Genomic DNA, 25384 nt, shown 5'->3' on the forward strand with positions numbered 1-25384 from the left:
CTGCTCAGGGGGTTCTCCTCTTCCCGGCAGCTCGGCCCCGTTGCCCAGCCCTCCCCCCTCCCCCTTTTAACACTGGACAGTAATTTTGGCCCCGACGGGCTGGAAAACACTGGATTTTTGCGTTGACTGGTTTAACTTAATCCTTGTGGATTAGCACAATAAACGTACGGGAGTAACGAGCTGCCAGAGAAGGCTCTTGCTCGGGGAAGAGGGAAAGGGGGCACAGGTGGGGAGGGAGGCTCTGGGGGTCTCTCCCATCCTTGCAGACCCTTCCCACCTCCTGGAAAGGGACTCGTGCCCCTTCAAGGGAAGCTGTTTTGCCCTGGGGCTTTGAGAAACAAGCAGAGAGGCGACAGGAAGAGCAGCACCTCCCGGGCCAAGCCCTGCCAGGGCGCAGGAGAACGGCTGGAAGCTGGAAAGGAAGCCAGGGATGGGGCGGGGGGGGGGGGAGTGACAGGTGCCCAGAGATTTAAAACCTTTTAGTTTAACTTGAGCTCTCCCCACGGGGGACCCTTCTGGCCTTTGGCTGCCTGATCTGCAATTACAGGCGGGTCCATCTGCCGGGATCGGGCAGCGCTCGGGGCCAGACGGAGCCAGAGGTTCCTGAGTGACAGCAGAGGTGACAGAGCTGCCACCCTGCTCTGCTGCCAACCTGCCCCTCCGACAGCCCCTCTGTGAACCCTGCAGCCCCTTCCATGGGAGGGGATCCCAGGGCGTTGCCTGGATGTTTTATTCCCGACTCTTCTCCCTCGGCGCTGCCCGGGGACACGGGAGGAGAAGGAGGCACAGAGTCCAAACCCAGGAGACGGGGCTTTATTTTGGTAGATGTTTATGGAAAGGCAAGGCCTCGGCTCCAGCCACGTGCTGGATGGATGCTACTGGCCAGACTGGGAGCTCTGGAGGCCGCAGCGTGGAGGCGAAGGCAGCAGAAATCCCCTCTCCGGCAGGGAGAGGCTGGCCCAGGCTGGCACGGGACGGAGGTGCCCAACACACAGTGGCTGATTAAGGCACTTGAAATGACTACAAGCCATGAGGCAGCCCGGTGCCCCCCTCCCTTCCTCCCCTTCCTTCCTCCCTCCCCGGGGCTTTGGAGATTAACCTACGGACAATGGGGTGCCGGGAGCGCCGGGGCGGCCCCGGGGGGAGCTGTGGGCGCTGTCACTGGGTCTCTCACTGGTGGAATTTCTTGCTGGGGCTGTTGGCGTGGTCCAGCAGCAGCTGGCACGGCGTGAACTGGCTGCCGTAGACGGCCTCGTACTTGCGCAGCTTGTCCACCAGCTGCCGGGCTCCATAGGAGTCGGCGAACCTGAAGGGACCTGCGGGCACAGGGACACGGCGCTGGCACGGGGGGGACTGGCACCGAGGGGGTGACAGACCCCCAAGTCTCTTGTCAGGGTAAGCCAGGGCCCCGCTCGCTGCCCACCGGCGCTGGGCAGGGGCTGACCCCACAAGCTGGGATGTGGATAATCACAGAGTCATGGGATGGTTCTGGAAAGGGACCTCGAAGCTCCTCTCATTCCAACCCCTTGCCGTGGCCAGGGACACCTTCCACTTAACCTGTCCAGCCTGGCCTTGGACACTTCCAGGGATCCAGGGGCAGCCACAGCTGCTCTGGGCAACCTGTGCCAGGGCCTCTCCACCCTCACAGCCAGGAATCCCTTCCATACATCCCATCTAACCTTCCCCTCTGAAAGTCTGAACCCATTCCCCCTTGTCCTGCCACTCCCTGCCCTTGTAGGAAGTCCCTTGGGGTTGCTCCCACAGCCTGAGCTTGGCTCAAGGAGGGAAAGCACCAGGCCTGTGGCAGAAGCAGCACCTCGTGCCCAAGAGCCCGTGGTGGCCTCCAGCTGTGAGCCAACCCCCAGCTCGTGCCTCATCCATGGCCCAGGCCACAGCCACGGCCACCCAGCCAGGTCACAGCTGGCTCCCAGGGAACTCTGTCCGTGGTCCTGGCTGGGCCCAGCAAGTCCCTTGGCTGGAAAAGCACAGCTGAGGTTACCAGCTCTGCTGTATCAGTGAGGGCAGCGGGTAAAGGTGGGTCCTTGGGCCCCAACACAAGCTGGAGGCAAGTGGCAGTGGCAGGAGACAGAGTCAAAGAATTATTTAGGTTGGAAAAGCCTTCTAAGACACCGAGTCCATCCAAGGCCACCACTGACCCACGTCCCCAAGTGCCACATCCACGGGGCTTTTAAATCCCTCCAGGGACGGGGACTCCACCACTGCCCCGGGCAACCCGTGCCAGGGCTGGACAACCATTTCCAGGAAGACATTTCCCTTCATATCCAACCTAAACAACTTGAGGCCGTTTCCTTAAGGCTGCAGCTCAAACCCTGCCACAAAGGGTGAAGCTGTGGAGCCCAGCCCATGGCACTCACCTCCCAGGCAGGGCGGGAAGCCCAGGCCGAAGACGGCGCCGATGTCTCCCTCGATGGGGTTGCTGAGGATTCCCTCCTGCAGGCACAGGGCCGCCTCGTTCACGAAGCGCGTCACCAGGCGCAGCTGGATGTCCTCGTCCGAGCAGCTGCGGGGACAGAGCCCGTCAGGGCTGGCCAGGGGGGCAGCAGAGCACCCCAGGCTGGCACAGGGGGAAAATGGTCTCCCTGGGAGCGTCCCTGTCCTCGTGAGGAGCAGGAATAAGTGCTGGGATGTGTCCTGAAGCGGGCACGTCAGAAACACGGAATGGTTCAGGGTGGGAGGGACCACTGGAGCTTGTCTGGTCCAAGCCCCCTGATCAGGCAGGGCCCCCTGGAGCACATCACTCAGGATTGTGTGGAGATGGATTTGGAATAAAGGCAAAGGCTTGATCAGGCTCCGTGTTGGGGAATGTCATGGGATGCCAGACTGGTTTGGGTGGGAAGGGACCTTAAAGATCATCCAGTGCCACCCCCTGCCATGGGCAGGGACACCTCCCACCAGCCCAGGTTGCTCCAAGCCCCATCCAACCTGGCCCGGGACACTTCCAGGGATCCAGGGGCAGACACAGCTTCTCTGGGCAACCTCTGCCAGGGCCTCTCCACCCTCACAGCCAAGAATTAATTCCCAATCTCCCATCTCTCCCTGCCCTCTGGCAGTGGGAAGCCATTCCCCCTTATCCTGTCCATCCATCCCTTGTCCCCAAGTCCCTCTCCCGCTCTCCTGGAGCCCCTTTAGGCCCTGGAAGGGGCTCCAAGGTCTCCCTGGATCCTTCTCTTCCCCAGCTGAGCACCCCCAGCTCTCCCAGCCTGGCTCCAGAGCAGAGGGGCTCCAGCCCTTGGAGCATTGTGGCCTTCCCAATGCCCCTCGTGCTGCTGCTCAGAGGCACCAGGAGCTGGGCAGGCTCTGATCCACCCCCCCCAGTCTCTCCCAGTACTCACACGTCAGGATTCGCCGGCACCTTGAACTGTGCCAAGATCTCATCCATGCCGGAATTCACACTCCTGTTCTTCACTCCCTCCTGGTAAACATAAAAGCCTTTCCCTGCCTTGCGACCTGCCGGGGATGAAAGGAGCCGAGTCACATCCTGCCATGTGTCCCGTTGTTCCCCTCCTGACACCTTCGCCTCTGATCTCCCTGCAGCAGCTCCGCTTCCTGCTCCCACGGCACATCCTCCAGCACCCTGCACCCCAGAGGGAAGGGACCCACCTCCACCCGACCCCTTGGCAAGATGCTGCCACTGTGCCAGGCCCTAATGCCTTCTCTAGGTCCAGAAGACAAATACCACCGTTTCTGTGGGTGGGAGGGACTCCTGACCCACTCCCAGGGCTGTTCTCCTGAGGCAGGAGAGGCTGACGGACGCCGGTGCTTTCCCTGGGGCAAAGGGGGGGAAACCCTTCAGGTGGAAACAGCTCAGCCCCTCACCTAAGAAGCCCTTCTGCACCATGAGCTTGAAGAGGTCGATGCTGCCTCCCCCGAAGCGCTCCCCGAAGGCCTTGCCCAGGTCCTCGGCCACGTGCGTGGCCACGTCCACGCCCACCTCGTCGATCAGCGTGGCTGCTCCCACCGGGAACCCGAAGGCTGTGGAGATGGCATCCACCTTCTTGGGGTCGATGCCTTCCTGCAGGACAGAAGGGGAAGCGATGGGATGTCGGGGTGAGGTCCTGGACACCCAGTGTGGGGCAGAGAGCTCTCAACCCTCTGAGGCCACGCACTGCGAGCAGCCCCACTGGCTGTGGGACTGGGACAGGAGCCAGGGGCAAGCTGGGGACAACCATGAGCCCCAGGGCTGGTCACCCACCTCCCCTCCTGCCCACACCCAGCTCTGGCCAAGGAAGAAGCAGAGTTTCTATGACTTTGGTGGATGCTCAGGAGCCACGGGACACTCACCTGGAGGACTCGGACCACCTCCGACAGCATCGGCCCCAGGCACCTGGTGGTGTAGAATCCAGGCCCATCCTAGGGAAGAGGAGCACAGCAGGGAGCCAGGTGAGTCCCAGCTGCAGGAGCATGGCCTCCTGGCAGCACCAGAGCTGTGTTTCACAGCCCAGGCTGCAGTTCAGACACCCCAACATTTCTAACATTATGTTACTGACTGCTAGAAGAGGGTATTTTTTCCCTGCAGGGTTCAGCAGTGTTTGAACACTTCCACGAACTTACTCCCTGGAAGTTCCCATCACAGTGCTTTTATTTGAACTAGTGCCTGGAGGTCCCAGGCAGGCTGCTGCTTCAGCAAGCCCAACAGGCTGATGAGGGAAAGGGTGCTCAGCACAAGGGAAACCAGCAAAAACCAGTTGTTTCACCTCTGATGCTCCCCACAAAGCCAGGAAGTAACAGAGGAGCTGCAAACTGCCCTTCAGGGAGGCAGCTGGGGTGGGGATGAGGCTCAGGGAAGCAGCACTTGTATCCCCACTGGCCTTCAGAGATGCCCAGAGCACCTCTTGACAAGCCAGTTCTCCTGGCAGTGCAGGAATGACCTGCTCAGCACTGCTGCAACCTCAGGCACGAGGGAAAAGACAGGGACACCTTCCATTAGTCCAGATTGATCCAAGCCCTGTCCAACCTGGCCTGGGACACTTCCAGGGATCCAGGGGCAGACACAGCTTCTCTGCCAGCTGCCAGCACCTCCCCACCCTCACAGGGAAGAATTCCTTCCCCAGTATCCCATCTAAATCCTCTGTGCCTGTATTCCCACCCCTCCCACCCAAGATTTAACTCAGGAAGAGGAGGGTTGCTGCTCACTGCCCTCTGTCCCTGCAGCCTGCTGGGACCTGGGGTGCTGACAGCCCTGTGCAGACACATCCAGACGTGTGGGATGCCAGGGCAGCCCCTGTGTGGGGCAGGACTGTCAGCAGTGCCCTGTGGCCTTCCACGGCTGCTCCCCAGGACACGTGAGGATCATGTGGGCACCTGCCCCCTTCTGACCTCCCTTTTCACTTTCCCAGCAGGAGCAGCTGTTGCCAGCGTGTCCAGAGCCACGTTTCACCCTCCTGCCAGAGCATAGGCCCTTGTGTTTATTGGCCCAGCTCCTGTTTCGTGCCCTGTCCCCTCACCTTCACCACGATGACGACTTTGCCCTGTTTGAGGCCGACAGCGACGGCGGAAGCTGCCGTGTCCTGGGAGGTTTTGTCCGTGGTGATGATTTCCAGCAGCTGCATCTTGTCCACCGGGGAGAAGTAGTGCATCCCAATGACCTGGGCAGGGGGAAGAGCTCGGGGTTAACGTGGATTTTGGCTCCCAGAAGAATCTGCTGGGCAAGTCAAGCGCAGAGGGAAGGCCAGCACGGGCTGCAGGGCCCCCCACCACACTCCACTCCATCCCTCTGTGGCAGGAATGCTCCCCAACTCCCTTCTCTTCTTGCTTTTCCAAGGACACAGCACATGCCTGAGGCACAATCCTGTCTGAGGATCCAGGTGTAATCTTCACAGCACCAAGAGCTGCCCAGCTCTCTTTGTACTTTACAGTCTGGCAGCAAATGCTGTCTGTGAGTCCCAGCTGAGCCTGTCCCCAAGCAAAGGACGGGCACAGTGTGACCTGCAGGGCACAGGGATCCTGAGCTGGCAGGGTACAGGGATCCTGAGCTGGCAGGGCACAGGGATCCTGAGGTGGCAGGGCACAGGGATCCTGAGCTGGCAGGGCAGCCCCATCCAGCTGCTGCTGCTGCTGGGCTCGGACTGGAGCAGCACTCAGGGACCTCGAGCACAGCCCCCATGTCCTGCCATGAATGCTTCTGGTGATGGAGTGAATTTAGGGATGGGATGGCCCCTATCCAGACACTAATTAGAGAGGGAAGTGCAGCCTCCCCCCGGGAGCAGCAGGTAGGTGCAGATTATCTGGCTGTGTGCCTCACTTTGGGAATGTGACCGTGCCATCAGCGGGTCACCTTCGTGCCTCCTGGCAGCTGCCCTTGGCCCCGAGGGCTGTGTAAAGCCAGGGGCACCTTGCAGAGCTGCAAACTGCAACACTAATTAAAGAAAATGCACTCATTAATTAACTGACTTCCTATGAGTTTCCACATAAAGGGCCGTTGCACAGGCAATTTCTACAGCAAGAGGATGTTGTCTGCAAGGACGAACAAACGAGACTCAGTTGGCATTTCTGATGAAACAAAGGTTTGACAGCAAACTAGGAGGAGGTTCAGGAGGGTGACAGGAACCTCTGACAGCTCACAGGTACCCCAGGTACCCCTGGCAGGGTCCTGCACTCCTGCCTCAGGGATGTAGGAACCAGTGCTCCTGCTCAGCTGCGCTCACCTGGGCTAAGGGGGGAGGATGCAGATACTTTATGTGCTCTTTGGACTTCAAGCAAAGGGATGAAGTTGTCCTGTGCTCCAAACCTCTGCTACCTTGCTCCTGGCACCCTGTTCACATGAATCATTTGGAGTTTGAGAGAAACCCTCCCCACCCCCTCAGGAGCTGATCCCAGGGCTGACCACGGCTTCAGCCTCAGCACCTCTGAGTTCAGCTTCCAGCCACTGACTTTTTGCTTCTCCAGGAAGGAGAAGACATTTCCCCATTATGGCAAGTCCCTCCTATGTCTACTAAGTTTATTAAAATGACTGAAGTCCTCTTGGCTGGAATTCTCTCAGCCCAAGGCACAGACTCACTGAGGTTGGAAAAGCCCTCTCAGCCTGTGGATCCCACCCTGTGCCCCATCCCCACCTTGTCCCCCAGCCCAGAGCACTGAGTGCCACGGCCAGGCCTTCCTGGGACACCTCCAGGGATGGGCACTCCAAACCTCCCTGGGCAGCCCCTGCCAGGGCCTGACCACCCTTTCCAGCAGGAAATTCCTCCTGATGTCCAACCTGAGCCTCCCCTGGCACAGCCTGAGGCCGTTCCCTCTCCTCCTGTCCCTTGTTCCCTGGGAGCAGAGCCCGACCCCCCACCCAGGTCCCCCCTTCCACAGCCCCTCTGCCCCCACGTGCACTGTCCTGCCTCACCAACATCACCCCTGGGGTGAGTGTGCCCTGACCCCCCTCCCACCTGCCCGAAGACCAGGAGCTCTGGGGGCACTGGAGGAGGAGGACGAGCTGTGTCACGTCCCGAGGAGGCAGCAGGAGGTCCCCAAAGCAAAGCCACCTCCCCAGGGACAGGGGAGGGCTCTGTGCAGGGCACGTGGCCCTGGGGACTCACCTTCTCAGGCCTCTTGCTGGCAGCAGCAATCTGGCTGATGGGCAGGGCTGAGGTGTTGCTGGCGAAGATACAGTGAGGAGGGATCACCTGTGGAGGGGTGGGAGGCACTGTCAGGGCTCAGGCTCCAGAGGGGGGGGATCCAGAGCCCTGGGAGAGCAGCACCAGCCCCTGGGAGCCCTGGCAAACAGGGCACGCTGGGTTTTCTCATTAGAAACTAGTTCTACAGCAGCAGCTTAATTCAGCCAGCCCTGACCTCCCCTGAACCCTCCCCAGGGGTGCAGAATCAGCCCCAGAGCTCCCATGTTTCTGCCAGACCACAGCAACCCCACGAGACACTGCAGGAGGGGCCCACACCAGCCCCTTTGCCATACAACTTTTTTCCCCCCCTTGAACAGAGCAGAGCAGTGGCAGCAGGGCAGGGACAGCAGGAGAAGGACTGCGAGGTGTGGAGATACCCAAGGACATCACTATCCTATCAGTGTCCTCAGACAAATGTCCTCAGCTTCTGAAGCAGCTCCCAGGAGTCAGGGAACGTCAGAACTGCCCCATTCAGCTAAAAACTCCTTATTGAGCAAGAATTATCCTTAGTGAACAGAAAAGCTGCCCTTGATGCCCACCCACGTCCTGACATAGCTGATTGTGGCCAAGAACCAAACTGCAGCACAAAGGGGACGGGACAGACCCAGCAGCACAGCCCAGGACCCCTCAGCCCCCAGGGGCCACGTGCAGCAGGAGCTCAGGGCCGATACTCACGGCCTCCACCTCCTTCAGCACTTTGTGCTTGACGTTGATGTCCTCGAACACGGCCTCGATGACCATGTCTGCCTTCTCAAAGCCCTTGTAGTCCAGCTGGCCCAGCAGGTTGCTGAGGATGGAGTCCCTCTCAAACGATGTCAGGCTCTTCTTCTTGACCTTGCCGTTGAGCCTGGGGAGGGGACAGCTCTGTCACAGCTGCTGGGGGTGCACCACAGCACCAGGGGCACCCCTCCTGCCCTGCCTCCCAGAGCTGGCACCCCAAACTCCAGCTCCAAGCCTCTCTTTCCACGTGGAAGCAGGAGAGCCCTGCTCACCCAGCTCAGCTGAGGGTCAGAGCTGACACCCCAGAGCTGAGCACTGCTGCTGCTGAGCCAGGAGGGCAGGGAAGGAAATCCAGCTCTCCAGAGCTCTGAGCTGGGATGCCCCCCCTGACATGGGCCTTGGCTCTAGAAGTTACTGCTAAATCTAAAAGCAAAAGCAACCCCCTGTTAGGGCTCTACCTTCCTAAGGCTGGCTGCACTGGGCCTGTTCTGCAGCCATATCCCAGCACACAGCACGGGACAACCTGAAGATAAAGCTTTCCTGTGACATCAGACGGTTCCTTCCAGCAGAACAGACGTGTCAGGAGCTCCTGACAGCAGAGTAATGTTGTGACTAAAGGCAGCCCTACCCCACCCCGAGCAAATCCCTCTGGACTCACATACCCCTTGTAGACCTGCTGCTGGCCCCTGTCCAGGCCCTTCTGTGTCGTGTCCTTCAGAATGGTCTTCATGCCCTTATCCACGGAGACCTGGGCGATGCCGGCCCCCATGAGCCCTGCTCCCAGCACAGCCAGGGTCCTGCACGGGGAAGGAACAAGGGGACACACGTTCAGAGCTGGAAATGGCTGAATATCCATCGTTCCTGTCACCCTCACACAGATCCCACCCGCCCAGGCACCACTTTCACAGAGGCCACGCAAGAGGTTTCACCCACAGGTGAAGCCTCTGAACCGCAGTGGATCAGCCTCCCGGAGGCTGGAATTCTCTGCTCTGCTACACAGCTCTCCAGGACTCCAGGCCAGTCACTTCCCAGAGCCTGGAACTGCTCCTTCAGGCGCCCCACACTGGCACTTACTTGACCTCTCGCTGAGGTGCCCCGAACTTGTTCTTCTTGCAGTGCACCTGCCCGTGGTAGAGCCCCATCAGCGCCTTGGATTCCTTGGTCAGTGCAAGTTGGCCAAAGTTCTGGAAGAAAGGGAAGGGGGAAGCTGGGAGTTAACAGCTGCCTCACTGCCAGCACATCAAAATGTGACTGGCCAGGTGAGCGACCTGCTCAGCAATGGGACAGGGGCACAGGTGACCTCTGGGGAGAGGCACCTTCTGGGCCAAGCACTGTCCACCCTGCCCCACCACCCACCACCTTCTCCTCAGCACCACAAGGATGTGGAGCTGCTGGAGAGAGTCCAGAGGAGGCCCCGCAGATGCTGCCAGGGCTGGAGCCCCTCTGCTCTGGAGCCAGGCTGGGAGAGCTGGGGGTGCTCAGCTGGGGAAGGGAAGGATCCAGGGAGACCTTGGAGCCCCTTGCAGAGCCTAAAGGGGCTCCAGGAGAGCTGGAGAGGGACTGGGGACAAGGCATGGAGGGAGAGGACACAGGGAATGGCTGCCCACTGCCAGAGGGCAGGGAGAGATGGGAGATTGGGAAGGAATTCTTGGCTGGGAGGGTGGGGAGGACCTGGCACAGGTTGCCCAGAGAAGCTGTGGCTGCCCCTGGATCCCTGGAAGTGTCCCAGGCCAGGTTGGACAGGGCTTAGAGCAACCTGGGCTAGTGAGAGGTGTCCCTGCCCATGGCAGGGGGTGGAATGGGATGAGATTTAAGGTCTCTTCCCACCCAAATCATTCTGCAATTCCACAATCCTGCTTCCTCAGTGGCAGGGTTGGATTTCCCTGACATGGGACCCTTCCTCCCCATGTGCATCCTGCACTAGCTGGGATCACTGCCCCCAGGGATCCAGGTGGAAGAGCCCTGTCCTCAGGCTTCAGGAAAAATCCTCACAAACAGGTCAATTCTCTGTGACAGCAGCAGCTGATCTGCTGATTCTGCACGATCACAGAGAGGACACAAAATCTAATCCTGCAAAACCTCCCAGCACTCAGCATGAAAGTTTCTCAGCAAGACAAAAGACAGCACAGGGAGACACAGAATTGAATGTTGCCCGAGCCAAGTTAGCCATGGAAAAGCAGGGAATGCAGCCTGGAGCAGGCTGCACCTTCCTTCACCACTGCCCTGCGAGTCAGAGCCTTGTTAAAACATCCAAAACAAAGCCTGGAAGAGAATCTGCAACTCCTGTCCCGGGGGACAGAGGGAGGTAGTAAAAAAAAGACACGACACTGACACTTATTATTCCTCAGAGGTTCTGGGAAGATCTCCATCCTGCTGCTGTTCTCGGGAAAGAAACATCCATTCTCTGCTGTAAGGAACAGAGTATCCCCAGGCTTTTGTTCAGCACCAGACCAAATGTGGGTGGAATGAACAACCAGCACGGACGGGGCTCAGCTGAGAGGGCACGGGTGAGGTAGGGAGGGAGCTCCAGCTCCAGCTCAGAGCAGCCCTTGGCACCACGGGGAACAAAAGGAGCTACAAAGCACGGCAGGGAAGTGGGAGATGGATGGAGTTCAGTGGCATTTAAGGGGCAGGGACACAAGACATGACCCAAATGCTGAGATAATCAGGTGAAAACGTGGCTCTGTGGGGGGCTCAGGTCTTGCAGAACCATCAAGGTAACCCACCAGTGACACTGGGTACAGCCAGAGTCACCCCTTCGGCCCCAGAAGTCACACATTTGAGCACAATTGCAGCAAAACTGGGACCAGCGAGGAAAAACTAATGTGGGGCAGGTGGGTTTTTAAGGCAGAGACAAGGGCGGAGAAAGGGAGGGATCAAAAACTGTGTGTGCGCAATAAACGCGCACAACCTTCTCCAGTCCCACCTCTCCCAGCTTCTCTTCTCCATTCCCAGCTCTCCCAGCTTTCTCTTTTTCATTCCCAGCTCTCCCAGCTTTCTCTTCTCCATTCCCAGCTCTCCCAGCCTCTCCTCACGTGCCAGACCCTCCAGACCTTTAGTTACACACAGAGAACCCACGTGCTGCTGTGCCAAAGCTGGGGTGTCCTGGTTGTTCCCCACCCAAAGCTAACACAGAGAGGAGGGAGAAAAGGCCCAAAGTGGTGTCCCAGACTCCTGACACACAGTCCTGTGGCTGCAGACAGGCCTCTGTCCCAGCCCCAGTGCCACAGGGAGGGGCAGGGAGCCAGGTAGCACTTGGAGCAGGCTGTGAGGAGCCCCCTGTGTGTGGTTAAACAGGCACAGAGTGAACTGATTCCTGCCAGGACTCCCCATCTCCTCACCTGGGACTCCAGGAGGTATCCGGCGTCACGGCCCTGATCCAGACCCGTCTTCACAACCTGGGCCAGGAGCAACAGAGACACAGCTCAGTCCTGCCTGCAAACACCTACACCTGAGCAGGGTCACCTGCTGTCCCCGTGACCCCTCCCCAATATTCCAGGCCCATTTCAGACTCCCTGGGTCCCATCCCTGCTGCTCAAGGCAGAGCTGGGGGTCACCCTGTCCTCCCAGCACAGGACAGGTGAGGAGTTTTCCATCAGGTTCCTCTGGAGCCATCCCTGTGCTCCTGTCATGTCACTGCTCTCAGAGTCATTCACGGGTTTTAGAGAAGTCTTGGCAACAACTTTAATAGTGAAAAGTCACCTTAAAACAAGGATTCAACCCTGGAGTGTGCCTGTAAGTACCACAATGCTTGTGTGACCCAGAGGATTAACTTTTAAAGTACTGTGTGGTCAGTGTTATGAACATTATAACAATTTCTATTTTTCTGGCTTCAAACAGGCTCCCTGAACTCTTTAGAGACTGCACAGGAAACCTGGAAAAACTGCAGCTGAAAGTTTCATGGACAAAACATTCCAGCTAAGACTCCCCTTTACTGGGATTCCTGCTCTACCCCCCTCACTGGGACCGGTCCCACATAAACTGGTGATCACATTTTGGGCAGTGCCTCTGAATTCTGCCACCCCTGCTCAGCACAGCACACAGCCAGCACTCCTCAGGACTGATCAGTGTGTTGGGTGGACTGAGGGGAAGGAACCACCTTCCCTCTGCCTGTGCCACGTTATCCCAAAGCTCCCCCTGCCCTGTGGGTCCTCCCACCTCGCTGTGTTACCTCGATGATCTTCAGGGGAGCGGGGTAGAGCCCTTTGGTTTGCTTCTGGACTTTGCTCTCCACCGTCTTGTAAACCTGCTGCCTGACGAAGGGCAGGGCCATGGCATAGTCTGTGAGCTCTGCAAGGAGGGACAGAGCAGTGTCAGCACAGGGCCCCGTGCACAGCCAGCCCTTCAGGGTTCACTGCAAAGCCAAGCACTACAAAGGGGAATGCTGCAAACCTGCAGTGGAAACGTGCCCCTGAAAGCAGGGGCTGCTCTCCACGGCCTGTCCCATGGGCGAGGCTCATCCTCCCCACACAGTGGTGACAGGCTGAGCCCTGGGGAGCAGGACTCCCCTAGGGATGTCCCCATTTCTGGGCTCTGCTAACGAGGAGCAGACCCACAGGCCTCTTCCCACCTGACTACACGAGCCTGGCACAGAACTTGCCACCGAAGCTCTGAAGATGCAGAGTCCCCTGGAGGCAGCTGCTTCTCCTCTCCCTGAGGCCTGGCTCCCTTCCAGCAACCTCAGGAGCCACCAAGTTCAGCTCTGCCACAGCCCAACTCTGCAGAGCAATGTTTTCCCTACCAACCCACCCAGCTCAAGAGGCGATTCCAACATGAAACCACCTTGTTTTGGAAACGGAAATAAGCAGGAGCGTGAGGAGAGCCCAGAGAAGCCGAGCTGGATTCACCACAGTCCCCTGGGATTTGGCCCTGCTGCCCACACACTTACTCTGCATCAGCCCCCTGGACCTTTTGGCAGACACAGTCTTGTTGGCCAGGCCCCTGGCAAAGCCAATGGCCACCTCCTCCAGGTACTCCATCGTCCGTGCCTCCGGAGTCTTCACACCCGGGCCTGGGAAGCACAGAGGACACAGCAGGAGTTATCCCTGAGGGATGGGGATGAGGAGAAGCCAGGACCAGACAGCAACACCACGGGCCTTTGAACTGCTGCCACCCCACTCCCCCCTCCTGTTGGACCTTTCTTGGTTATGAGCAAGGGTGGGAAGGCTCAGCAGGGACTATGTGAAGGCCCCAAGGGATTTATTACAATAATCAGAAATGCTGGAATGTCAGCTCCCAGCTGGAGCAGGGCCGAGTTCAAAGGCACATCCAGCTCTGGAATTAGACCAGGTTGCTCAGGAACACCTTCTGCCAGTCTCTGAACACCTCCAAGGACGGAGGTTCCATGACCTCTTTGGACCCGTTTCAGCTCCTGAGCATCTTCGTGCCACTTGCACCCTTTGCTCCTCAAACCTTTTACTTGGCATAACTGCAGGCACCCGGTATCCCAGGGGAACTGGGGGGGTTCTGCCTCCCCTCTCCTTTCTTCTGTGGCACAAATGCTGTACCAACAGCTAGGCAGCATTTAGGAAGTGCTGTGTCCCTGAAAATTACCTGGACGGGAGCCAACGTCCAACAAACCCCAACCTTTGAACTCGGGTGCAGGAAATCTCTCGTCTGCTTTAGCTGCTGCAACACACAGCAGGAACTCCTGGCCTGACTTAAAGCTCTCCCACAACGAGGCAAGTCACTACCAAACCAGCTTTAGCAACCTCTGAGGGTGGGTTGCACAATTCCCAAGCGCAGGAATCCTCCTCATTTCCAGACAGTTGTATCACCAGGGCAGGATCCAGCACAGGGCTGAACAGGCAGCTGTGAGGAGCTGCCAGAGGCAAACACGGAGTCAGCAGTGCCCAGGGAGGCTGCACAGGGCCACCAAGAAGACCCTGCAGGCAAATGTGCAGCCTTGGGCCGCCCCTGAACTCGCTGAACAAACCTGGTGAGGTGACAACCCTGTATCCTGCAGCTGGGCAACCTCATTCACCCTCACATAAACAGCTCTGAACACGCCCAGGTGCTGCACAGAGTCCTCAGAGCCAAGGAAACCCCCCCCAGACACAGGAGGTGGGGAAAAACAAAAGGAAAATGGGAAAAAAAGGCAAAACAAACCCCCTTCCTCTTTTATGTCCCACTACTCTTCCCCTCAACAAAAAGCTGAGGTCTTCAAATTTCAGGTTTTGATCATGGAAGCCCAGAATGGTTTGGGTGGGAAGGGACCTTCATGACTGTCTTGTTCCATGGTCAGGGACACCTTCCACCAGCCCAGGTTGCTCCAAGCCTCGTCCAAACTGGCCTGGGACACTTCCAGGGATCCAGGGACAGATGCAGCTTCTCTGGGAATTCCAGCCCAGCCCCTCACCACCTTCCCAGCCAGGAATCCCTTCCTAATATCCCACCCTCTGGCAGTGGGAAGCCATTCCCTGTGTCCTGTCCCTCCATGCCTTGTCCCCAGTCCCTCTCCAGCTCTCCTGGAGCCCCTTTAGGCTCTGGAAGGGGCTCCAAGGTCTCCCTGGATCCTTCTCTTCTCCAGCTGAGCACCCCCAGCTCTCCCAGCCTGGCTCCAGAGCAGAGGGGCTCCAGCCCTGGCAGCATCTCCGGGGCCTCCTCTCTCTCTCCAGATCTCCCCTCTCTTTGCAGAACAACTTGCACGTGCATCCAGCAGACCCCAGAAGCTGCTCCTGCTGGGAGGTCTCTCAGCAAGAAGCAAAGGAAGCAGCAGAAGCGCTGTGAGAGCTCAGGAAAGCTCCCAGGGGAAGTCTCCTGCCCTGGGGGAAGTCTCCTGCCCTGGCAGAATGTCAGAGCCAGCCCAGGGCAGAACAGGCCAAACAAAACAACACATTTCATCTTACAGGCGGCACAGAAAACACAGCCCGGAGCTGCTGCACAATCCACATTTCAGCAATGCCCAGTGGATTCCAGGGAATTTACTGGAAATCTGAGAGCATTTGGGAGTTCAGAGAAGGCAGCTGATCCCACACAGGGGTTTACTTTACCTGCAATCACCTCCCAGTATGTTGTTGTGTCCCAGCCCAGGAGCTCCAAGCTCTCCATTCCCACCTGGCTCCTTTATAAATGGCACAAGCCAGGATGGGATCCAGGGAATGCTGCAGAGTTCCCTGCTGAAGGAGAACTGGCTGCACCCCATGGAACTGCCTCCTGATTGATGTTGTCTGCCTCCTTCAAAGCTTTCTATAATCAGCTAAAGCAGCACCCCAGGTAAAGCTGCTTTCCCCCAGGCACAGAGAGAACAGGAGCCCTCAGCAGGAACCTCCTGGCACTGGCTGCTCTCTGGATGAACAAGAAATGCCTCCAATGTCTGCATGCAATTTGTATTTTTGTGTTCCTCCTGTGTGCTTAACGTGGGCTGAGCCAGGATTCCCAACAGCTCCTCAGAAAGCTCACTTTCCCTTCCAGCAAGACAGGGTAATTGTGGGTATAAAAAGCCACATTTGCTGGCTCTTAAAAGCCAATTCACATCTAAGCAGGTATAAAGTGGGAAGGTTCATCCAGGCAATTTTAACTCCAGCCTCAGAACCATGAATCTGTTTTATGAGCACGAATACAGCAAAGGATGTCTGTGTATCCTGGGCTGATCCCACAGGGATGGTGGGCAGCAGGGCAGGAGGGATCTGCCCCTCTGCCCCCTCAGCTCAGACCCCCCTGCAGAGCTGCCTCCAGCCCTGGGCAACAGCAGCACAAGGACGTGGAGCTGCTGGAGAGAGTCCAGAGGAGGCCCCGCAGATGCTGCCAGGGCTGGAGCCCCTCTGCTCTGGAGCCAGGCTGGGAGAGCTGGGGGTGCTCAGCTGGGGAAGAGAAGGATCCAGGGAGACCTTGGAGCCCCTTGCAGAGCCTAAAGGGGCTCCAGGAGAGCTGGAAAGGGACTGGGGACAAGGCATGGAGGGACAGGACACAGGGAATGGCTTCCCACTGCCAGAGGGCAGGGAGAGATGGGAGATTGGGAAGGGATTCTTGGCTGTGAGTGTGGGGAGGACCTGGCACAGGTTGCCCTGGATCCCTGGGAGGGTCCAAGGCCAGGCTGGACAGGGCTTGGAGCAACCTGGGCCAGTGAAAGGTGTCCCTGCCCATGGCAGGGGGTGGAATGGGATGAGCCTTACCCAGGTCACTCTGGATTCCGTGATCCAGCTGAGCTCTGGCTCGTGGGACAGACCACACCCGAGGGCTTCCCTGGCACTGCTCAGGGAAGGCAACAGCACCTTTTCTTTCCATTTACTTTCTTCCCCCTCAGGCACCCTGCAGCTCCAGGGCAGCCCCAGCTGGAGCAGTGGCTTTCATTCCAGCTCCTGGCTAGAGCTGCTCACACCTTTCACAGGAGGCTCTGCAGGGTTTAGTCCTCAGAGACTCCCCCATTTAGTCACCTGCCAAGAAAGCTGCCCTAGTGAAGGAACAGCAGAATTGTTCACCAGCCTGCTCAGCACCTGGAATCCTGCAGTTTGCAAGGAATTCCTCAGTCCAGCTGACAGCCAGCTGGCAGCTCAGAGGCCTGGGCCACTGGGGGCTGCCTTCTCCAGATCTCCTCCCAGATTACCATCTGCAGGCTGCAGAAAGGCAGACATCCCTCATCCATTGTCCCTCCATTAGGGGCTGCAATCTGTCCTCTGCCGTGATAAACGAGGAATGTGGGCCCTTATCTGCACAATTAGCTTAAGCAAGACAGCCAGCAGCCTGCCCTCCCTGCTGACCTCTCCCTGTTCCTCTCCCTGCTCCCTGGGCTGCAGCAGCAGCCTGACATCTCCAGGTCCCCCATGCTCCCAAGGGGGGACCAGGGATCCCCGTGCAGCCCCTGTGCTCTGCCCCCATCCACTTCTCCCCCCCGTTTGGCGAGGGCAGAGCTCCCCTGGCAAGGCAGCACACCCAGAAAAGCCAGAGGCATCCCCGTGTCTGACCTAGGGGTTCCACCACCTGGTCCACCAGCCCCATCTTCTTGGCTCTGTCGGCGCGGATGTTCCTCCCGGTCAGCATCATGTCGAAGGCAGCGGGGAGTCCCACCTGCAAGGGCAGGAAGGGGATGGCAGAGTGGGAGCAGGCCACGCGCACAGGGGGCTGTGGAGTAAAGCTTTTCTCTCTCACTCACCATCTTTGGCAGCCTCTGAGTGCCCCCTGCTCCGGGCAGCAGGCCCAGCAGCACCTCAGGAGTGGCCAAGACTGTTTTCTTGTCCTTTGTTGCCACTCTGTAGTGACAGGCGATGGCGACCTTTGAAAAGGGAGAGACGAGGAAAGGTTTCCCTGGGGAAGACCACAGAGGACTGGGCATCCATCACACAGCTCTCTCCTGCACCCTGCCTCAGCCTCCTTCCTGACCCCAATTCCCTAATCCAACTGCCCAATTTCCCCCCGTGCTCACTGATGGCTCCTTCTGGGATACAACAGCAAACAGGTAGGAGATGAGCACAAAACCACCAAACTGAGCCATGCTGGTTTTAAATCTCACCTAGACCATCAAGGGCTTCATTAATTCACTACACTGACAGCATGGTCCCATCTACTGATCAGCCATGATTCCTGGTTTATCCCTGGATAAATCCAGATGTGTCACCCCAGTGTGTGCAGAAAGCTACAACTGCTTGAGAAATCCATACAAACCAGGGAGACTCCATCCCAAGGTTATTCTGCTTTAGTAACCAACCACTCTGCTCCAGGAGTCCCCACAGTCCTTCAATTTACAGAAACCCTAGGTGGAGATTCCCAGGCAAACACTGGATCCAGCTGAAGGGGCGGGCAGGAATGGGGTGTGCAGGCAAGGGAGGAGCCTGGCCGGGCCCCCCACACTCATCCCTCTCACAACAACCTTGTGGGGAATGGGAGTTGCTGGGATACAGGACTCACTCCATCTGAACAGCAGCAATGTCCAGCCTGGGCTCTGCCAGCAGCACTGATGCAGATCCGACGCCTGCTGGGAACAGCCGGTTTTCCCCGGGACTCTCATCCCAACACCAGCCTGGCCCACACAGGTTTATATTTGATTTGTTCTCTCTCCACAGCAGCAGCAGAGCCCCGAGGCACAGCCAAGCCATTCCCTTGCCACAGACTCATTTGCATGAAGCAACGAGCCCTCCTGAGGCCCCACAGCCCTCTCTCAGCACTGCTCCTGCCGGGGATCCCCTGGATAGTCACAGAACTGCACTGCCAGCTCCCACTCCTGCCAGGAGAGCCAGGACTGCCCAGTACCTCCAGGCCTCCTCCCAGGCAGCTGCCACTGATGGCAGCAACGACAGGCTTTGGAGAATGCTCAATTTTTTCCAGCATCTTCTGTCCGTCCTGAGAGAGCTGAGTCACTTCCTGAGCGGTCTTGCAGGCCTCGAGCATGCTGGGGGAGGAGAGAGGGATCAGAACGGGACAGGCACTGAGCAACAGCAGGAAAATGGGGGGGCCTCGGCCACTCTGGGCCTCTTTTCCCACAACTTCCAGTGCCTGACAGGCAGGTAAGAGCTATTTAGGCCCCAGTTTTGGATCAGACAGCACAGGGAGGCTAAGCCCAGCAGGGTAAGGTCCTGCCCACTGCCAAGGGCTGTGCCTGTGGCACTGAATGGGATCCCTCTGCCAGGGCTCTGAAAGCCTCTGGGAGGGGAGGAAGGGTCAGAGGAAGCCTCGAAGCGCTTGCCAGGAAGGGGAGAGCCCAGGATCACTTTTTAGAGCAGCAGATGGCCGGTGCTCTGATGCCACACTCCATCAATTAGAGACTCCCCGTGCCAATTATCCTCCTGGAGACCAGCAACGTTTGCCAGGCAGGAGCAATCTGGGAGGCTGGAAGTGCTGGGGCCAGCAGGCACCTCTTAACCACAGCCTGGCCTCTGCTCTGCTCACCAGCTCTACCTACCCCCTCCTTCCCACCTGCACAGGGACAAGGGCAGCCAAAAAGGGAACGAGGTTTGGGGGGGGTCTATTGGTAATTCACCTTCTTTCCTCAGAGTTTTCTGGCTTTTAACGTCTTTGAGCAACTGTTCTGCCCTGCCCAGGGTCAGTGCCAGGAGCCAACAGCATTCCAAGTCCCAGTGGGCACCCACAGGATGCCCCCACACCCTGGAAAAGCTGCCCAGGGAGCCTGGGAGGCTGCTGAGCACAGGGCAGAGCTCCAAACCCTGCCCAGCAGAGGGGCCAGGCTGGAGAGCTGCCCAGGCACTCCAACCCAGCCAGAACGAGTCCTGCATGTAAATGTGTCCCACAGGGAAGGACAGTGCCCACCCCGGAGCCAGGATGGGGTTCCTTGGATGGGGCATGAGGAGGAAGGAGTGACCAAGTGTCACAGCCCAAAGGGGGTTGAACGACTCTCCACGTCCCTCCTTGTCCAGGTTTCACTCCATGTGAGCACCTCCTCCTAGCCTCTGCCTCACCCCAGGGGGATGTCAGGGACAAACTGCTGGCTGCTGGGATTCAGGGAGAGCTCCCTCAGCCCCCTCCACCCCTGTGCTTACTTGAGATCTGCCCCAGCAATGAAGCAGCCCGGCTTGGAGGAGATGAGCACGGCGCTCCTCACGGCCTCGTTGGCCCAGATCTCGTTCATGACCTCCGTGAACTCCGTGTTCAGCTGCCGGGACAGGGTGTTCACCTGGGGGGAAGCAAACAGGTGATTTAATTTTGTTTTTGAGGTTAACTTGGGGTATGACTAAAATACCTTTATTCTCAAAGCTGTTGATTAAATCTCGTTCCAGTAAAAAATAGATAACTAAAACAATCTACACATGAGCAAAGGTTTTCATTCCTGGAGCTGGTGAATGTTGATTCTAGATTTAGATTTAGTCTAGATTTAGATTTAGTCTAGATTTAGACTATCATGGATAGTCTAAACAGTTTATAAAGGGGAAAGTATGTGTTATCTTCACTAAATCTTATGAAATCTATAAAAGTATTCAAATGACTCAAACAAAGATATTAAGGTGTTGTCATGAGACAAGGCAAACTTATAAATATCAAAAATTCAAAATCTGAATTAAATCATTCTGCTTCTGTCTATTTGCCAAAGGTAGAGCGTGTACTCTCTCTCTGGAGTTTATTTCATAACTGTTAGTTATTATTACAACAATATTTTAATTTTGCTATAAAACAAATATAAATATTAAGTCTGAAACCTTCACAGTGCACTGCAACTTTGTCAAACAGGTGAGCTCAAACAGGAGCTCAAAGAGGTGAGGAGCAAAGCCCCCTCAGCAGGGAGCTCAGAGGGAGCCCAGCTCTGCTGTGGGTCAGTCCAGCCCATGCTGAACATCTTTGATTAGGAAGTTCCTTCTTAAGCTCCCCAACAGTGGGTTTGTGACCTCAAACGCTGATTTTATGAGCTCATAAACTCTTTTTTTTTTGTTTTTTTCTATATAATCATCAAATCACAGAATGGGTTGGGTGGGACCTTTAAGGGTCATCTCATCCAACACCCTGCAGAGAGCAGAGACACCTCCCAGCAGACCAGGCTGAGCATCTCCCCAGCCTCACTGAAAGGTTGCAACCAGCAGAGCAAACCCAGCCTGGGTTCTTCACACACCCCACCAAAATCCTCTCATAAAACACGATGTTTCAAAGCTGGCAATGTTGTTGCTCCTCAGAAGGAAAGTGTATATTAAAAAAAGAAGTTCAAGCCTGCTACAATTAATACAAGATCTTTCATAGCAGGAGCAGTTAAATCTTTATCTCTTGTGTAATACCAGAGCAGCTCAGCTGTTTAGCTTTAAAAACCACTTTCTTATCAAAAGCTCTACAGCTGCTTCATAACAGAGCATTTCCATCTGTGAGATGACATCTGAAATTCATTGCTGGTTTACAGGACTCCAACGTGCATTTTTAGACGGACTCCTTAAATGCCATTTACAGAGGTTCCTGCCCTCCAACACCTAAAAGCAACTGCAGCTGTACTGACCTAAAAAAAAGAAAATTAGTTCTATTTATATCGTGTTCATGATAAGAGAATCAAAAGCCTTTATGGATTTCAAATTACTGAAGTATGGACACACTTTTTAACTGCCTTGAATCCTAGAGCTTAATAAGATTTAGATTTTTTAAAGATTTTTTTAAGATTTAGAACTTCCTAAGACCTTGTGCCTGGGATGGAGATAAGTCAGCTTGGCACACACAAAGAATTCCACGAGGCATCTCCAGATGTCTCACCAAACACCCAAAACCTCCCTTTCCTGTTTCTCCTTTGCTCCCAGCTTTGTCAGGCTGCAGGTTGGGAAAGTTCTCAGCCCGGAGTGGGGATTTTCAGTACCTTGGAATTGGGTGTGTTGAAACGCACGACGGCAACGTCCCCTTTGATGTCACAGCTCACGTGGGTCCTGGCTGCAGACAAACACAAACGTGGCATCAGCTCGTGCTCAGGGGGTTTTAGGAATCAAATGAAGGTTTTTTTAGGAATTAAATTTTATTAGGAATAAAATGAGAAGCTGCACACTCACCCTGCAGGGCGGCGGAGGCGGAGATGTTCCGGCAGGCGTAACCTAAGGAAGAGATGCTGCAGATGTTAAAGGAATCCTCAGCAGTCTGAGCTTAACTCTCTCCCAGCTCCCCTGGGCAGCACCTGGAAAACCCTGAGCGTGGGCCAGTCCCTTCCCTCACGGCCTGACCTGTGCCAGAGCCAGCCCAGCAGATCCCACGCCACTGCAGTGACGTTCCCAGCACAGATCCCACGCTGCAGCTTCCAGTAAAGTCAGGACAAGAGCAGGAAAAAATCAAAGGCTTCTTCCCAAAGAACTGACAGGAGAAGGAGCAGGTGGCACAGGGGAGTTTTGCCTTTAGGATGCTCGTTCCAGCACTTCTTCACGTGCCAGACCAGGGCTCTTCCTGCACTTTGGGGAGTTTCAAGCACATTAAACTCCCTGCAGAGCACACACAGCCCTCCTGGGGTACTTCTGTAAAAACACACTCTGGTGCCAGCACACGGTGCCAGGGCAAGAATTACCTCACAGATCTCAGGGGGTACAACTGGCAGGTCACAAAAAGCCAACAGAATATTCATTCCTGCCTCCACCTATCACCAAAATAACCAGAATCCCAGGTTGGGCTGGGTGGGAAGGGACCTTAGAGATCATCCAGTGCCACCCCCTGCCGTGGGCAGGGACACTTTCCACTAGCCCAGGTTGCTCCAAGCCCTGTCCAACCTGGCCTTGGACACTTCCAGGGATCCAGGGGCAGCCACAGCTTCTCTGGGCAACCTGTGCCAGGGCCTCCCCACCCTCCCAGCCAGGAATTTCTTCCCCAGCCTCTCACTCATCAGCATCCCCAAGTCCTTCTCTGCAGGGCTGCCCTAAATCCATTCTCTGCCCAGCTTGTTTTGTGCCTGGGATTGCCCCGGCCCAGGGGCAGCACCTCACTGAGGCTGCACTGGATCCCACCGTCCACGTCCTTGACAAAGATGCTGGTCCCAATCCCAACCCCTGAGGGAATGCTCCTGGTCACTGATGTCCACTTGGACACCAAGTTGTTGACCTCAGCTCTGAGTGTGACCATCCAGCCTGTTCCTCATCCATCCAGTTATCCACCCTTCAAACCCCTGCCTCCCCAGTTTAGGGACAAGGATGTTGTGTGGGACACTGGGAATGCTTTGCCCAAGCCCTGGTGCCCGGCTCAGTCCCTCCTCCCTCATCCCCCAACACCGTCACCCTGTCGCAGGACACTAAATGTGTCAGGCATGATTTGCCCTCAGTGAAGTCCCAATTACCTCCTTATTTCCATGTGCCTCAGCACAGTTTCCAGGAGGATTTGCTCCACAAACTTGTCAGGCAGTGGTGTGAGACTCATAGGGCCTTGTAGCTGATCCACACCCAGGAGCACCCAAAGGTGTCCTGTTCCAGAGCCCTTGGAGCACTCGGAGCACGGGATGGACAAGTTCTGCCCACAGGCTGCTGGCTCATAAATCTCCTCTCTCTGCTCAGGAACTGTGCTTGGCCTGAGGATCTCTCAGCACATGAATGAACCCCAGTCCCACCCCAGCGACCTCGCACTTCACCCCGAGGATCCCTGAGTGTAGATCCAGGTTGAACCCCTGCCAAAGCTGCTTTCAGCCTGCAATCCAGCAAAAGGGTCACTTCCAAAGCCCCCACACACACTCATCCAGAGGCTGGCACACAGCCAGACAGCCAGGGCAGGGTTCTGCTCAACACTGATAAAACTTTTAGGAACAGAACATTCCCATTCCCAGCGGCAGGAAGGGAGAAAAATCCGGTGCAGGGAGAATGAACTGCAAACCTCATCCCAACAGGTGCTGCCCCCTCCAAAGCCCCGTGACACGGGCTCAGGGCCGGGGCCCTGCTGCACTTTGGCCTCCTTTCCACCTTGTCTGGGGTGCTGGCAGTGGGGACTGACCTTTGCTCTCATTCCAGAGCCCGGGATACGCGGTGTGATGCCGTGGGGATGGAAATTCAGCGTCAGGCTGTCCCGGCAGACAGGTCTGGGGTGCTGTGTGTGAGTGTCATGTGCCCACAGGGCATTTTATAAACAAAGAGGGAGCTGATTTCCACTCCAAAGCCACTGGGGAGTATTTAATACCCACCCTGCGATTGCTGCCTCCAACGTTAATTTCCCTAAACCTTCTGCAGGCTGGAAAACAAGCACCAACATTTAATTCCCACAAAACCAAGCGTGGCCTGACAACAGTTTCTCAGCTGAGAGATGCTGCTCAGCAGGACACGACGCACTTTTAACAGCAGTATTTTAACCCAGTAACAGCCACGTGGCCTCTTTAAAAAGAAAGCCAGGGCTGAACTACCTCCCTGAAGCCACTCACTCAATCCCTGGAGCAACCTGGTCCAGTGGAACCTGTCCCTGCCCGTGGCAGGGGGGTGGAATGAGATGAGCTTTAAGGTCCCTCCCAACCCAAACCAGGCTGGGATTCTCTAAGTTTTATTCTCTTCCCATGGCTTTCCTTTTTGATATCAGTTTCCAAACAGATTCCACCCATGAAAACCTTGAATTCCCGTTTGCCTTTCAGTTCTAGCAAAACAGAAGATGTGAAGCAGAAAAAAAAATTAATTCAAGGGAACAACTGGACAAATCTCACTCCATTTGAACCTAAACTCTTTTGGGAAATGTCCTGTCAGCAGAGGAACAGCTCCTGAATTTGAGTGAGGTTTCTTTAGCCTGACAGTGGTTTATTTCAAAGCCCAGGATATTTGTGGGAGACATCCTTCACCTCTGAAACTAAAGCAGCTCTTGGTCCCAGCCACTGCACATCTGCTTTAGGAGCTGATCCGTTCAGCACCACAATGGGAACGTGCCAAGACTGGAGCCAGAAAAATCCTCCTCCTAAAAGCTGCAGGAGGCAGCAGCCCAGAGGAGTGCTGCCACCATGTCCCACCACTCATTCCAGAACTAAAGCCTTGGAAGCCGATTCCAGCCTCTCTCCTGCACTCACCCCAACCCAAAGATCATCCAAACCCCGGGACACCAACACTTCCGCTCCTCTCAGGACTTTGCCAAGGGCTTGGATGCAGCAGAGAACAGCCAACACCCCGTCCCAGGGCCCAGCCAGGACCTGCTCCTTCCCACTTTCCCTTTTCCCCGTTATTTCCTCAGACACCTCCCTGCCCAGCACTTCCCCTTCCCGCCCTTCCACTCACCGGGACGCGGCACACCACTGGAACTGGGAATGGCATCCATGGGCGATGGCTCAGGGAAAAAAAGCCTTTTTCCAGCCCTGGAGCCCAATGGGATGAGCAGGATGGAGCTCAGGACACCTGGCCAGGCTGTCCCTGGGAGCTGAGCACGGAGCTGAGACCCGTGAGATGGGGAGCTCCTGACAGACTGAGCTTCCCTCGCTCCAGGAACCCGCCGGCACAGGGATGTGGCTCAGCAGGTACAGCCAGCCCTGGAGCTCCTGCCTGCTCCCTGCCTGCTTTGCAGCCCTCCCCAAACACTTTGTTAGGCAGAACGAGGGCTCAGAGCGGCCCCAGGGCTGTTTGTGATGGAGAGTTTCACCAAGAACAACAATTCCAACCACCAAGGGCCTGGGAACTCCCTGGAGTTGCCACAGGTCTCCCCATTAGTGACTGCAGCGCCCTGTCACGTAGGAACTTGCTCCTGCCCTGCACGTAACACAGGGATGG

General features: G+C 56.6%; 1 protein-coding gene across 1 annotated transcript; it reads right to left on the reverse strand.

The window, feature by feature from the left end:
- Window positions 1–788: 788 nt before the first annotated feature.
- Window positions 789–21856, reverse strand: HADHA (hydroxyacyl-CoA dehydrogenase trifunctional multienzyme complex subunit alpha). The gene is made up of 19 exons (XM_027701830.1): window positions 21740–21856; window positions 21553–21623; window positions 19772–19905; window positions 18528–18666; window positions 17434–17553; window positions 17246–17348; window positions 13231–13353; window positions 12514–12632; window positions 11684–11740; window positions 9417–9526; window positions 9005–9139; window positions 8298–8469; window positions 7545–7631; window positions 5466–5606; window positions 4303–4371; window positions 3838–4033; window positions 3354–3468; window positions 2376–2521; window positions 789–1316 (listed from the first exon to the last, which is right to left on the reverse strand). Exons 3-19 carry the CDS (start codon window positions 19858–19860, stop codon window positions 1171–1173), a joined length of 2067 nt encoding a protein of 688 aa, XP_027557631.1. The 5' UTR covers window positions 19861–19905; window positions 21553–21623; window positions 21740–21856; the 3' UTR covers window positions 789–1170.
- Window positions 21857–25384: the final 3528 nt, after the last annotated feature.

This window comes from Neopelma chrysocephalum, unplaced genomic scaffold (genome assembly GCF_003984885.1).
Source record: "Neopelma chrysocephalum unplaced genomic scaffold, ASM398488v2 Primary Assembly neopelma1_169, whole genome shotgun sequence".
Lineage (NCBI taxonomy): Eukaryota > Metazoa > Chordata > Aves > Passeriformes > Pipridae > Neopelma > Neopelma chrysocephalum.

Excerpts from the sequence above, each read along its gene's own strand:
- HADHA (XM_027701830.1), bottom strand. The coding sequence starts at position 19,860 with ATGAACGAGATCTGGGCCAACGAGGCCGTGAGGAGCGCCGTGCTCATC. Across the intron at positions 12,633-13,230 it reads GTCCAGGGGGCTGATGCAGA|AGCTCACAGACTATGCCATG; the intron begins GTAAGTGTGTGG and ends CCCTCCTTGCAG. Across the intron at positions 5,607-7,544 it reads CCAGCAAGAGGCCTGAGAAG|GTCATTGGGATGCACTACTT; the intron begins GTGAGTCCCCAG and ends CCCCCTGCCCAG.